Source organism: Betta splendens, chromosome 17 (assembly GCF_900634795.4).
Source record: "Betta splendens chromosome 17, fBetSpl5.4, whole genome shotgun sequence".
Lineage (NCBI taxonomy): Eukaryota > Metazoa > Chordata > Actinopteri > Anabantiformes > Osphronemidae > Betta > Betta splendens.
The window spans coordinates 6,806,104-6,821,905 of NC_040897.2; the positions used below are offsets into that span (position 1 = coordinate 6,806,104).

The following is a 15,802-nucleotide window of genomic DNA, read 5'->3' on the forward strand; positions in this document are numbered from 1 at the left end:
TTTCACTGAATACTTATTTATACAAGCGCTGCTTGATCAATGGCAAAACATGAAACTTCAAAATGTAAACTTTCAGCCAATTAATCTCACTTGATTTTTTTTTTAAATAAACACACAGCATCTCATTGGAGTCCTAACTAAACGCTGGTGACTAATGTGCCCATTTGATTGGTGGTTAGAGTAATAACTTCAATAAAAAGATGAATTCAAATGAGCCTAATGTTTAATGTTGTCCCAGAGTGACTGTGGTTTCCTTGAATCACTGTGCAGCTGTCTTTGTTTCTGCATGTGTGTGTGTGTGTGTATATATTCCCTAGAATTGGTTTGACACTCTTTCTCTAAGGCCTTGTTCACACTGTGTTGTATCGCAGCCCTTTGTATCACACGGGCCTCTCTCCCTTCTCACTGTTTATTTGAACTAGATTAGTTGCATTCGTCAGGTTATTAATGATCACACTAATAATCGGGCAGCTCTCATTCTAACACCGCCCGTGTGATTATTTGAACAAGGTCCCTCTGCTTTGTCTCGCCACACAAGTGATATTCTGAGCCGAGAGTCCTGTGACTTCTTATGACTTCTTAACAAACCCGTTTGTCTTATCTCTCAAACCGATTGTTTGACTATCTCGCCTTTCAGGCTTTGAAAAGTGCCAGCATAATGGATATTCGGTCATCATCACGCGTCTAATTAGTCTTTGTTCATCTCTTCTGCAGGCCACCGGAGTTTGAGTCCAAGTACCGCAACCTCAGCGATGGAGCATGCAGGCCAGAATATGCAGCAGCCAAGATGGCCACCATTTATCCTAAGTGAGGAGAATCTCTTGTCTCTGACACACATCTTCATGTCCCCACCATAGAGTTGGACTCAGTTTCCTGTAATTAAAGTATACTTGAACTTAACACAGGATTTATCCCTGACACGCACAATAAGAGCATCACATTCAGGACAACATCATTTTAGTAGTGCATGATGTCACTCGTCAAGCCAGCTTGGCCTTGAGGGGTTTTGAGTCCCAAACAGAGAAACCCCCACATTAGTGTGCAATCTTCCCTCGTTTCTGTCTTTTTCTGTCGCCCCCCCCCAACACTGCAAAACCTCAACTATGTCCTTGTGCCCCCCCTACACAAAAGAACCTTTGTCATGTGGGCACAAGATCTCACATCTCACCCATCGTATCCCAGAGGCTCAGAGACTTTCTGTGTGAACCGCACCAACCAACTTCCTGTTCTGACTCATCGCACGCTTCCTGGTATTTGGTGCACACAGTTCAGCGAATCCTCCACGGCCTTGTCTCGTATCATTAGATCTTCACATTTTTCTTTGTCCCTCTATCTCCCTCACATCTCGGTTGAATCTGTAGGATATTGTTCTGTTAGCACACACGGAGCTGATAAAGGGCTAATTCTACCCATTTCTAAACTTGATTATGATATATGAGGACTACAAACATTACTAGTTACACCACACCCACTTAACGATAAATTGTGACATCTCGTCAGTATATGTGTGAAAACCCATGCACACGACCCTTTTGTGCAGCACACTATAGGAAATTGCTTAACTAGGCAGGCGCTCAAACCGCCTTCTATCTATCAGAGAGGCTACGTGTTAACGATGTCCTCCCTCATAATGACTTCCTCTAATCTGCCGCACGTGTCGGATCAAAGTTGTGTACAACCCAGAACCCCCAGTGGGAGCCCTCTGATTACTACCACCCTCAGCCCAGTCACATGCAGGTCAATGAGCCCAATTAATGCTGGTGCGGTTGTATGCAGTTAAGTGTTAAAGGTGCACAGTCATGTAGTTTGTGGAATAATTTATGGTCAGTTAACGTTTTCTTCATCCCAGCCTGCTTTCTAGGTTTACTTGGCAAAAAATCTAAATATAAATGCTGTAGTGTGCATATAGGTGTATACTTAAGTGGCCGGGGCTGCAGTTTAGCTGATGGAGAATGCCTACTTAACCTCTAACACTGGGGTCCTGTGGCTCCCCTCTAATCATCTCCTGCTTCCATGTTTGTCTTCTCTGAAGCCCCTTGCACTGAGGAGCCTAGTTTATTTTGTGCGACCCCCCCCCCTGCATTACCAAAAAACGTTTGCATTGGAGCTCTAAATCAAGTGCTGGCAGTAAACCCGAAGTGGCACGGTTACGAAAATATTGTGAGGGACCGACCCGGCAGAGGAAATGAGCACAATGCATCGTCGGCTGTCAGCTGTTTTGCGAGCGCTCACTTTTTATTTAACAACAAGCAGCCGCTTGTCTCCCTGCGTTCTCAGGATGTCACTGTCTGACTGTTGGTCAGGGCTCAGTCACTTGCAATTATTCTGCCTTATTTATGTCCCTTCATGGCCTCAGAAGCCTTTGGTTTAATGAATCTCAATTTGTTTTGGCAAGACACATTTCTCTGTGTGTGTGTGTGTGTGTGTGTGTGTGTGTGTGTGTGTGTGTGTGTGTGTGTGTGTGTGTGTGTGTGTGTGTGTGTGTGTGTGTGTGTGTGTGTGTGTGTGTGTGCGTGCGTGCGTGCGTGCGTGCGTGCGTGCGTGCGTGCGTGCGTGCGTGCGTGCGTGCGTGCGTGCGTGCGTGCGTGCGTGCGTGCGTGGGCCATGACTAACTACCTCTCCTTGAGTCTGTCCACTCATGCTTTAAGGTTGGGGATAATGAGGGCATCAAACACCACTTGGAGCACTGGGATGAGGCTGAAGCTACCCGGAAGGGGTCCCAGTAGCGCAGCCATGTTTGGTCATTAGGCTTCAGAGCTGCACATATTTCTTGTGAACCCACAGCATCAAGCTTTCCAAGATTCGTGCTGAGACACAAAATTGAGGGATCAGTTTTTTTTTTGTATGTGCTCTTGATTCACTAGTTGGTGTAATCTGTCGGCTCCTAAATTATAGTTTGTTAGAAAGAACAACCCTGCGTATATGTGCAATATAAATCCTCCTCAGCCAAACCATGGCTGTTTTGCTGGTGGTCTGGTTCTGACTGGGTTCATTTCCACTCAGTAGATGTGTTCAAGCTGTGTAGCATTGTCCTCTGTGATCATTTGACTGTCTGTGCACGTTAACATAAAGAAACAAACGTCTCTCTCCTCTCGTGCGCCCGCCCCCCCCCTCCTCACAGCAGGTCATAAAAACATCCATCCATCCTGAAGCCATGCTTGTAGAAATGGCACGTAGACCAACACTCAGGTCGCAAGAGCGACCGAAAGGAAGTTGCTTTATTTGATTTTAGGGCCACGATTAATCACAGGCTGACCCGCACACTTACACACAGGATAAGGAAGAGGTGGAAGCAGCAGTTCAAGGGGCACCAACAGATGTGTGTTTGAGTAGGACACTTGTAGGACATCTAGCATTTTACCAAAGTGCTTCTTTATTATGATTAGACCTGTGTGTGTGTGTGAGAGAGGAGCAACATTCTGCCACAAGTGTGGGTTTGTTTTGTGGGTTCTGGAGATTTATCAGGACTGGGATCAGCTGTGGTCCGGGCCCAGTGAGGAGGTTAGCTGATAGGCGATGCACTGCAGCCGCCTTCTGTTCTTTTCCTTGGATCACAGTTTCTCCCGCCAGCCTCGATTGCGTGTGTGGGCTCTGCTTGTTTTAGGAATCTTCAGCGGGGCACATGGGGCGAGGACATTATTAGATTAATGAGAGTGGAACGCGTACATTTGTTTATGACTTTGTGGTTTGACCTTTGCTCAAGATAATAATAGTACGGGTGCAGGTGGGAAAGGGATTATGGGAGGCTAATAGAAGAGAAGGTGGTGGGTCATGCGCAATGGAATAATTATTATCAAATTGTTAATCACAAAGTTACAGGAACCACTTTAGTAAGGAAAGTGAAACCTAGTCTGCTAATGAAAACTGATTTTTCTTTTATTTTTCCTCCACTTTCCTCCCTCCAGGTTCAGGAAGTTGATGCCCATGTTTCTTGATACAGACTTTAGACGTCTAGCAAAAGTCAACAACTGGTTACCTCCATTTGGGTTCAGAACACAAGGTAAGAAATTCTCATCGCTCGAGTTAGGCTCCACTGGTTTATGACTGTGGAAACGGTGAATAGACACATATCAAAACGGGGGTTTGTGTCAGAAATGGCAGCTGAAAGAGCTGCACCCTATGAATCAGGGAGTTAACATTTTAATAGGAAGGGAAGCAGACAACAACAAACTGAGCAAAGAGAAGAGGATGCTGCTCCAACTCGTGAACATCTTGGAAGCTCCGACCGGTCAGCAGAGCAGCCTAAGTAAGGAACTCTTCCAGCTCGCCGAGGAGGAATCTTACAGGAAGCCGCTCCTGCCAGCAGCCATCACCCTGTACAATGTCTCCCCTGACAGCGGAGAGCTCTGCTCCAGCAGGATAAGTTACAGCAGAGTACATCACTTAGTATTAACACAGCCATTGTTCATTTATACAATTACACATCACACATAATAGCCTGAACACTCATCAGATCTACTGGTTGAAGCAGCGTGGACAGTGACTGGGAAGCGGATCGGGGTATTTAGACCATATCTTTGATGGGAAGCCCACTGTTATTATATTATATCATCATCAGACTTCTCAGGTATATTTGCAGATGTCAAGGCTCATACTGCCTTTTTTGGGTTTTAAACAGAAATACTGGAATATGAGCCCACCAGTTAAAAAAAAAACAGTCCATGTTTGGAGTATTTCTGAATATACTCTTAAAAAATACCTTTAGTTGATTGATTTTATTTCCTGATTGATTTTACTTTTCCTTACTAGATATATAAATGCATATGAATATTATCTAGATATCTATTTTCCCTCTATGTGATGGCTTCATTTCTCTCCCAACGCCTTGGGACCAGGGTTCTCCTGCTCCTTCCAGTCCTTGTTCTTTGATCTTGACACAGTCCAGCACTTCAGATATAAAACACGTACACAAAGCCATGGGAAGTGAAGAGATAACATTAACCTGGGTCCCTGGCATGCCTTCCCACATATTTTCCAGTGCTTAGAGGAAGAAGCCCCAGTGAATGTTACCTTTGTGCCGCGGAAAGTTCTCCGCGATCATTCTTCAGACACGTAGGACACGTAAACGCGGCCCGAGTCGCTATGAAAGGAGCGCTCTGTACGAGTATTACACCTGGTTTCTGTTTTCTCCACGGACTGCGGCTGCAGTGCTTTCCTCTTTTAGTGCTACTCATGTGGAGAGATGATACGTGTGGATCCTGAATAGAACGCCACAAAGGATTCCAGATTGGGAACATGGAGTGGTTGTGGGCAGTTTCCTTTTTTTCTTTTTATTCTGCGTCTTTTGACATTGACCATAGTGTGAGGACAATGGAGCTATGCTGAGTCTGCTTCCCATGAAAAACATGACAGTCGTTTCACGTGCTCATGATATTTTTGCCATACATGTCAAATATTTTATGGAAAATGATCATCTTTAATAATATATATATATTTGTAATCCGAAGTGAACTTGTAAAAATGTTTGCATAATATTATTTACCTTTTAAATTTTATTTGAGCTTTTCATGGTAGTTTTTATTAGCCTCCTCATGTTTGACTTTGTTAGTTACTCTGACCGTTACGCTCAATATTTTATCACTTGATGCCCATAGAGAAAGGTTTTGAGGTAAATAGTTTTTTATGCTTTGTTCAGTAATGTGTCTTTTGTTCCCCTGATCTGTGTAAACTAGAGAATATTCATGTGTGTTTGTATATATATACACACAGTATAATGCATATTGTGTGTGTACATATGTATGTATGTATGTATATATATATTTATATGTGCATGTGTATAATATTGAATTGGTGTCATCAGCATCGCCATCGATGACTGACTCTCTAGTCTTTTCATAGCAGTTGTATTTGCTTTTAATCTTTATTTCCAAAGGTGAACACACCTTGATGGAACATAGAACAAAAATGCTGCGGTTACTCTGCGTTATTGAAGATAGCTTTGTTTAATTATGAATTATTGCATCGTTTAGACTGCGTCTCCCCAACAGTGTGTATGTTATGCAATGCTCCTGGCGTTCCTGCCTATTTGTATTTGTTTTTGTCATTTCAAGAGTCCCATGTCGTACTAATGTCTGAGCCCGGGGCCATTTATCTCTGGCCCTACCACGAGACATGCTTTGCTGAAATGTTTACTCTTGGTACTTATAACAATTAGCTTCCATGTCGTCCTCTGGAAACGAGTGGTCGAGTAGAGAAGAGTTGTGATTTTTCACTTTTCACCCGCTTGGATCCAGGTGTGGTCCTCGGCTCTTGTGTTTATGCTGCTCTGGGTGATGCTTGACGCCAGGCATCGACACCACATCCAAACAATGGGCTGTTGCTCTGCTCGTCCCTCTGTGGCAGGTTAATCATTAGCATCGTTAGCCGGGGCAGAAGGGGCTGTAATATGTCGTGTAAACTGCTCTGAGGCCCAAGTCTAAACTCTCTCTCTCTCCTCTCACGCCCACTTGGGCTTCATCTCGGCCCACCTTTGAAGACTGAAGGGAAGTCGAAAGGATGATGAAGTGTGACGATGGGTGTCTCTGTGATGTGAGGCCTAAATTCCTGCCAACATTGATTAAACTTAATACAAACTCTTGGACTATGCACATGGGAGACATTATGAATTACTACAAAGCCTAAAAATGGTGAGGAGGAATTTATAGAGGATCTAAGCCTGGAAGCATGACTCCAGGACACTGGCTGGGAGAACAGGGCAGGAATCCACGCTATGGCTAAACATCCCCGTTTCTCACCATGCGATCAGACAGACAGGCTCACTCGACCAGGAGAATGTGCTTGTTTGAAACCGGCATTCCTGTTTGAGTGCTTTTATGGGAGAGCTTCTTCATAGATGCATACCACCTCGAACCCCGTGTTTGCGTGTCTCCTGGATGCGCTCATCTCCATTTTCACCCTCATTCCAGACGCTAATAGGTCACTCTTATCTGTGACAGAGTAAACGGTGGGAGGTGTTCTCACCCCCCAACCGTGTGAAGACCACCTAGACGGCGTTATCTCTAATTCTGTCCTGAAGTCATTTTTTAAACGAGCTATTCCTTCACATATATAGTCTCTCCATTATAACGTTGTCACTCTTAGCTCATGTGTGATGTTGAACTGCTGGACTCCCCTACAAAGAGTGACTTAAATTATCCAGCTGATGAGCTCATGGAGGCAATTGTTCACAAGTCTATTTATACACCAGAAATAAAGCACAATATACTGCTAAATTCAGTATAACAAAGCGTACTGTAATACAGTGTAGTTGGTGCTTACTTCAGTTGTCCGTTATCTTCTAACTGTTATTTGTTGTTTCTTTTGCAGAAAGAGTCATAGAGAAGATTTTATCTGCCACAAGATTTTACGGTCTCCACAAGGATCTGGACAAGTAAGTGTCATGACTGCATGCGACCCATAGCAACGCTAGTCTAGTTCGTCCCCGCTTACGCTTCCTAACGTTTGACATTGTTCCAGTCTCAGCTGTAAAAGATGCATCATTGTGGGCAACGGGGGAATCCTGTCTAAAAAGTCTCTGGGCTCCCGCATTGATCAGTATGATGTCGTAGTCAGGTGAGAGTATGACCTAAACTTATTTCACTGTTTGATTCTACGGCCTGCTGAGCTGCTTGGAGTCTGATCTCCACTGTTTTGGCAGGTTAAACCAAGCACCAGTGAGCGGCTACAGTAAAGACGTTGGCACCAAAACCACCATGAGGATCACGTATCCAGAGGGAGCGATACAGAAGACGGAGGATTATGAAAAGGACTCGCTTTTTGTTTTTTCTGCTTTTAAACCACTGGACTTCAAGTGGCTCAAACATATGGTCTTCAAGGATGGGGTGAGAATGCATTTAATATAGAGTATTCAACATTATGCATTTAGGTATAGAAACAATCCCTGAAAGATAAAAAATAAAGCAAAAGGGACAAATATTAATTACTTTAGGTGGCATCAAACATTTGAAACAATGTTAAAGCAAAAAATATTTTCAGCACAAAAATATTCATTCATTTTTATTAATGCTGGATTTAAATTGATGATTCGTTGTTTGCTCAGATTGCTATTTTTGGTTAGGATGCTTTTATTATGAGGTCTGTAACCACTCAGCTGATGCTACCGACAAGAATTCCTCCTGTGTTTCTAAATGTGTCTGAATATTTGAGTTGTGTTTTAGCAGAACATAGCTCTCCGACACCCCCCCCCCCTTCACATGCTGCACATTCCTCCCTAAAGAACTACGAGCCACTGGAGCAAAGGAATTGAGATTCAAAACAAATCTCTGCCACAGGCAGGTTGTTTGCATACTTCATTTGTTGAAGCTATGTTAGCATGTTATGGATTTGAACCTGTTCATACATTCATGTACCATTCATCAAATCTTTCAAATGTCCTCTCAAACGTTGTATTCAACTGAATGGCCGTCAGCTGGCCTTTTAATCACAGGGCTGACTGATAGGCAGAACTCGCTGTCACTTATCTTTGAAGGTATTACAGGAGGCATAGCTTGATAATGGTTTTGCCCTCTGCTTCATATTCATTTTCAACAAAAAAAATGCTCTCATAAGCACTTGATTCACTTCTTATTAAATAGTCTAGTGTCTCTCTTTGAGATTGTCTTGATTTTATTCAAGTCCTGGACAATGGGAGTCTTTAGTATAAGCTCTTCACACAGTTATTTTATTCATTAGCAGTAGAATTATTCTTTAAAAGACAAAACCGGCAGTTATCCCAGAATTGTTCGTTGCCTTTGTGATATCATCACCAGCTGATTATTGATCTGCACTGTGCTGCGCTGTGAGTGTGGGTTGCACTATAGGGCGTCATGGCAAGAACAACTTCGAAAGGAACTACTGACGTGTAGCCAAAGTGAAGACAACTTGCTCCTCTGGGTTTTCCTGATCTAAGGAGCAAATTCCAGCGCTGCAGCATAAATGGACCCCTTCAGTGAGCCTGTCCAGCTCGTCTGGTCTCCTGTTAAACCATTTATGCTCCCAAGGTTTGGTTGGATCTTCCATTACTGTGAGAATTGGGTGTGTGCTGTGCATTTACCCACTCACACAGACTGAACAGACAGACTAAAAAATGATTAAAAAATGAATAAAGGTCCTCAGAAAAGTACTGGACTGTACAATTGGCGCTTGTAGATGCTAATGCAAAGTAATGGTTTGAATTTGAGGGAAGATGCCTAGATGGGCTGCATTTGGGTCAATTGATGTGGCCCCTGGAGTTGGATTCAATGCCTTTGATCTGATGAGGAAGGAAGAGAATTGTTTGTCACGGGTTGAAAATCAGGGAACAAACAGGGTTAGGTGATGATACAGCAGAAGAGAACTGACACGAGTGTTTTGCTTTTTTCACGATATCATGTAACACGTCACGCGACCAGGGAAATTGCGTCCAGCACGTTAGATGAGCGCAGCTCAGTTTCAAGGACACGTGTGCGTAAACAGACGCCAGTGGAATTAGAGAATGACATAAATCAGGGCTGACTGGCACCGACGTGTCTTCAAAGCCAGCACAGTAAAAGTAATCTAGAGCGTGCACTCAATGCAAGTCAATGACGGAAGCCCATGTATAGCATTGGGCCACCTAGCTCTGTAGTTAGCATTAGCTCGCCGTCGGCTGATTGTAAAAAGGGGAGTCTGAGCTTTCAGGGTGGCAGTTCCCTTCAGGGCGCTGGTAAACAGCAGCACTCGCTGCTCCTGTCAAACTGTATAGGGAGTTTTCACGCTTTATAATTATTATTGTATTATTGTGGCATGTTATGTTGTCATAGCAACCCTGCATCGTGCCGCCCTGACAGCAATTATCCGTATCAGTCACTCGGTTGGTTAGCTCCGAATGCATTAAGTCCCAGATGCATCAATGCACAGGTTTTTAAAGGCAGCGGCAGCAGCAGAAGCGTGCATTCAGTCCGACCCAGAGACAGCGATGATCTGCCGGGACCTTTTCCATCGTTCCACGTTGGTCCAGCGGCGCTCTTTGTACAACCTGTACACTCGCAGCTGGGAGGCACGCAGAACCTTTTTACTCCCTTCAGTGGTTGTGAAAGAAAGTGACTCTCGTTGTTTCCCCTCGTTGAAAGGTTTGCGGTCGGCACGCGGTTGCTGTGCAGCTGCAGGTTACTCATCGAGCCAGAGGTCAGCGGCCCGACTGTCCCGCGCGTCCGCGGATGGCTGAGCAGCGTGCGAATTAGCCAGGCGCTCTCTCAACCTGCACATGCACAGGCTCATGAACTTCAGGGCAAAATCCAGCAGGTCCCAGTCTGACCTTGTTCAGGACCAGACCTTTAGCAGATACAGTTCTCCCAGTGAGTCTCTACTGTGTGTACATTTGCAGCGCTGCAGCATCACACGGCTCCTAGCCTAATCCCTCATTACAGCAGGTCTATGCGATCAGCTCCGTCACCCAGCTTGAAAGTCTGACCCCACGTTTGCAGCAGCCGGGTTGATTGCCCGGTCTCGCGTTGTTTACGAATGCGCTCAAACATGATTTCCACGATTGTCGATATTTCCGTTTCTGATTTCTCTCCCTCCCCCGGAGCACAGCTCGCACTCACGGCTCGTGCACACACAGCCGCGCTTGTTTGTATATGCAGGGGTATTTTCAAACAGAGCCAGTGAAGGATATACAGCCGGTGGTAAACACGAGGTTTGAAGGTGGAGTGTCGGTGTTCTCTCTCTCCTGTTTGTTTACAGGAGCGCTCCTTGCTCTCTGCAAACCAGGGAGATAAATCACGGCGGGGACAATTTAAGAAACAGAGCACTTCTCCTGAATTAGACATCAGCAGATTTTTATTTGGCTCAAAATACTATCATCAAGTAAAAAATGAAGAAATCTTGTATCTTCTGCAATATTAGGAGTTGCAGAATACTCAGTTGTACATCTGACTAATGTCCAGATCACCTGCTCCTGCGTTTTCACATATCAAGTTTTTTTTTTTTGCTCAACCTGCAGTCAGATAGAAATTACAGCTATATGGCTCTTTTTTTAAATCCCAAACATCTGTGCATTCATAAATATTTACATACTTGTATACATGGAGTCCGAACATGAACTTAGTGACTAACATAGGCTCCAGATGTGACTGATTAGCATCAGTGTTATGTTTAAAAAATGAGTCACCGACCCAGAAGTCCCCTTACTGTTCTGGTGTCGGCCTATTAGCTGCGTCCACAAGTGACATGTAATATGTAATCGGGCAGAATAGAGCTCGCTTTAGTTCCCGGTTCCAACCCACAGGCCGTGGAGCGAGAGTCCTTGTGCCACTGTTTTCCCAGCGTTGTGATTCCTGTGTGGAGACAAGGGTTCCACACACAACATAATCTCAGACAGGCCGGAAAAAAGAGAAACCCCAGTGAGCGCAGTGAGGGCCTCCTTCTCCTCCTGTCCCTCTCTGGGGCAGCTCCTCTTCGCTTCGAGTTGTTGCGTGGTGAGACTTGTAAACCTTAGGGCTCAGCATGTACACACTGCTAACGACCTCCAGACCAATCTTAACTGGGATTCTTAGCAGTTCAGCGCTGCCGTTTTTCCCCCAAATAGCTCGAAGTCTACTTTCCGGAATCTGCTCCACCTCGTTTGCTTTGCCTCTGTGCATCCTTAGACATGTAACACAACCACATCCACGCAATGTGGTTCACAGGACTGAAGGGCCCACGTACAGCAGGGCCGAATGGTTTGACGGCTGACTACCAGGAAGGAGAGTGTGTGACCTGAACAACCTCAGTCTGCAGCCGCCACTTGCTCCTCCTGTGCTTGTGCCTGTTTGCTGACGGGCCGTGAATCCACCTGCTCAGACGTGAAGCACCGCGTCTCCGCGCTGCGCTCTCGCTCCACCAGAGGCTGTAAAACCGCGGGTCCGGTTTCATGGACTGGCCGCTCGAAGCCACGCTGGAACGCAGGGCTCTGAGCCAAAGCTCGGGCTTTTTCAGGCGTTTTTACGTCGTCTAGAAAAGTGCAACTGAGGTGCATTTTCAGATTCGGGGGGTTTATGCCCAGCCCGATTTAGTCTCACCCGCACTGACCTACAATTAGATTGATATAACTGGTACTTTTCTCCCAACCTTCACTGCACACGAATGTTGTGCATCTCAACCTGCGTCTTTGTATTTGCAGACTGTTGCGTATTCTGCGGTTTAACGCTCCTTTTTATCGTTGCTCCTGTCGTTCTGTGTCCTGGGCCACATAATATTTTCCATCTGTTTGATCTCTCACTTGTCTTTTCTTATAGTAACTCCCCTGCTTGTCTTGTTTAATCCCGTGCTCTGAGCTCATTTGGCTGATGCTTTGTGCAGCTCCGTGGTCTTGGTGTCTGCAGCTCTTGAACTGCAAGACAAATACACTTAGCACAAGTTCTTGTCCATCTGACAACACTGGCATAAAGAACCTGGGTGTTTTATAAATCAGTGCGCTTTAGGTTGAGCTTTGATGTAACATTGGGATCTTTTCTTACACAGTGAAGTTGATACCTGTGAAGTCATTCCACAAGTCTTCCTCCTCATTGAGTCTTAGGAGCCAGGAACTCTCTGTGTTATGACATTATTAGCCATCTTTCCTCTGGGATTATAATATGACATTAAACTACATTTATATTTATGGGCTGCATGTCTAAATGTACAACATTTGTCTTTCCTGTTTTGGGAAATGTAGTTAAAAATGCAGTAAATGCATGAAGCATCCGTCTTTACTTGAGTGTGAGTGATGTGGACCTTCCTGCTCTCCTACAACTACAATCAAATCCTCGGGTCCCAGGTTGTTTTAACAGGTGCTTTATTGAGGCATGCAGCCTTGTGCACACACTTAAATCTAATAATCCGGTCCAATTTAACCATGAAGTTGTCGCAGTGAGGGGGGGGGTCCATTTCCTCTCCGACCGCTGCCCAGCGACAGCCCAGCCAGTTAAGCCACACACGTCTCCTCACCTTTGAGCATGTGTGTGTCAGAGCTTTTGAGTAAGTGCTATACAGCCACTCAGCGGCTTCCTGCTCCGTGTCCAAATGTGGTGTTTCTCTTCTTAACTTATACACACTCACACAGAGGTCAGCGGTCAGTCGGCGGCGGAAGTCACATCCTGTTCCCTGAAGGCTATTTGTAAAGGGTTCGAGCTCTGCTCCTGGTTATTTAGAAGTTATTTAACTATGAGTTGCTTTTAACCCCTGTTCACCCAAAGGGCCCTTAACTCACCGCGTATCAAAGTGGCCTGTTTCAATGCGGTGCTGTTACGTTGCAGCTCCTCTGGTGGCTCAGGATCATGCATGCCTTTAACTGTTCCTGTCCGTCCTGATCAGCGGTGGTGACCTTTCAGTGTGAGCACAGGCGCCTTCTCCCTGACAGCCCTGAGTCCACACACGCCGGTCGCTGTTGCGTTTCTCACAGCCACCTGTACGTGCCTGTGTGTCTTCAAAGGGCTCCCCACCCCATCACGCTGGCGTCTGTGTACATGTCGGGTCATAGCTGTGCAAAGTGAGGGGTGTGTTGTGTGTCAATAGTTTCTCTCATTCCAAGAATAAAGAAAAAAAATGCATCACTCCTCTTTTTTTTTTATTTTTGTTTCACCGTACACAGACGCGCACACATCTAAACAGTGCGGCCAAATAGATTTCTGGCAAACACAAGCTGTGTTGACAGCAGAGATGAGCTGCTGTTCCTGTTGCAGCTTGCCGTAGGCACGGAGCCGGGCCCACGTTTGTAAAAAAAAAAAAAAAAAGAGCTGCCACTGTTGAAGCCACAAAGCCGGCCGACTTGTTGCTACTGCCTCAGCAAAGACACACAAACACGCTCGCACACAGACGTGTACTCCCGTATCAAAGGCGGCCGGGCGGGTGCCTGCCTATTTGAACAGGTGAATCCCATTTATACGCGCTGACCCTGTTGGCGTGGTGCCTTTTAGGAAGTCGCGCTGCTCGCAGAGGCGTTCACACGCTGCTGTTACATTGTCCCTTTCATGAGGCTGCGTTTTTGATGTGATGCTGTGAAAGTGGGTGATGTGCTGCAGCTCCTGACTCGTTAATCTCGCTTTGTTCCCAGGCCGGAGACCAGGGACCCGCTATCAGTCGCCAGTTTGTGCGTCCGTGCCTAAAAGCTGAGCGGCTTTTCTCGTTCGACTAAGTTGAACAAGTGCGTTTCATTACATAATTTTATTCAGGTGGCGCTGCGGGCCTGTCTGACAAGTTACCCTAGCGACTGATGATAATTGCTATGTGTAAAAAGACCTGAGGTCCCACAGAACACCCTCAGGTCAAGGTGTGATTTGAGTTCAGATGTTGGGAAGCTCACTGCTTAGTGAGTCCTGACTTCCCACTTTGATGTCTTTCAAAAGATCAGTTACGGTAATTTCCTTAAATCGTAGGTCAATCATAAATTCTTGGTTTTATTTTAATCCGTCCATTACATTACATTATTCCATAAAATGTGCTCTTGACTCTAATCCGGAAAAATTCAGGTTCTAACGTGGAAGACAAAGTGTGACTTTCATGATCACTTCCTTTAACATTTTACTCAGGCTTGAATTCAGGTGGACGGGACTGTGGAAAAACAGAAACGGAGTGAAATAAAAGTCAGCACTGCTGCACCCCTCACCCACAGACGGCTCCTAGCAGGGGTCGTGATTGCCGGCGTTCTGTGACTTAAAGGCCATTTGACTAATCAGCGGTACAAGACGTCTGGCTTCTGCTTGGCTTCTGTGTTTAATGTCAGCGCGGGGTTTTCTCTGGGCAAAGAAAGTCCAATATTTATGCTGAACGTGACTCACGGGCGCTCTCCTCTTGTCCCTGTTTTCTTCAGAGGGTCACGGAGGGATTTTGGAAGTCGGTGGCCGACAAAGTGCCTCGGAAGCCCAGCGAGATAAGGATCCTCAATCCCTACTTCATCCAGGAGGCCGCCTTCCAGTTCATAGGCCTGCCCTTCAACAACGGCCTCATGGGCAAAGGGGTGAGTCTGACGCAGCTGACCCTCAGAGCATCCTTAGGGAAACATGTTGAATCGAGCTGCATTGTCTGCATTGCTCTCGATGATTTACTGCCGTGAAGCCTGAACTGTTTGGGGGGATTTTTATATTTTAATGACTCTTGGTTGCTGTTAGGTTCTTTACTTTGGAGAGGAAATTCCAGACCATTTCTTCTTGTTGACATTGGTGAAATAGTCCAGACTGAACCTGAACCACTCTACCTTTAATGTAACTCACTGATATATGTGCTGACTGTTTGGAGCAGGTTTGTCCTGACATGCGACCTCTGCATGAGGACATTCTGTTAGAGAGATGTTTTTTTTATTGGCTATGAACCAGAGCCCTGTGAGCTGGTGTGTGCGTCCGTAGCTCCATATTTTAGTATCGCAGGGGACGTGAGGGGTGTGTGTTTGTAACCCTGCCCTCTGGGGCCGCCACAACACCCCTGAATGAACTCCTCTCAGCAACATGTGTTCAACATGTGGGATTCTGGCCTCCTCTGTGTGTGTGTGAGTGAGAGAGAGAGAGAGCGTGGGGTCATTTGTGTTTGTGTCTGGGTGTTTGCAGCCCTGTCTCATGCAATACAAGCTGCAGGACTGCATGATTTGGCACGGCGTTTCCCCCGAAACGCGCTCCTCTCTCTCGTCCCCGACTGTCAGCGCGTGTGTTTATGTGCGCGGAAATTAATGAGCGGGCTGTTTGTTGTACAAGTGTTTTTGTTGAGCGCGTACGCGGGTGTGTGTGCGTTAAATTAATCTGTATTAGAACACACAGTAGGGGGTTGACCAGCTGCTGCTTCAGCTCCACCTTCCCTGAGGGCTGCAAATCAGGGTAATGATTTAAATGGGGCCTCCCTTCACTCTTTTCTTCTGCAC

At 45.7% G+C, this 15,802-nt stretch overlaps 1 protein-coding gene across 10 annotated transcripts in view; it reads left to right on the plus strand.

Annotated features, from left to right (window-relative positions):
• Nucleotides 1–15,802, plus strand: part of st3gal3b (ST3 beta-galactoside alpha-2,3-sialyltransferase 3b) — a 31,522-nt gene that overhangs the window by 10,795 nt on the left and 4,925 nt on the right. For all 10 annotated transcript variants that reach the window (XM_029133040.3, XM_029133044.3, XM_029133038.3 and 7 more), the window contains 6 exons: nt 715–807; nt 3,906–4,000; nt 7,306–7,369; nt 7,456–7,551; nt 7,637–7,820; nt 14,765–14,911. In XM_029133040.3, coding sequence (XP_028988873.1) covers nt 715–807; nt 3,906–4,000; nt 7,306–7,369; nt 7,456–7,551; nt 7,637–7,820; nt 14,765–14,911 — 679 coding nt within the window. The remainder of the gene's footprint in view (nt 1–714; nt 808–3,905; nt 4,001–7,305; nt 7,370–7,455; nt 7,552–7,636; nt 7,821–14,764; nt 14,912–15,802) is intronic.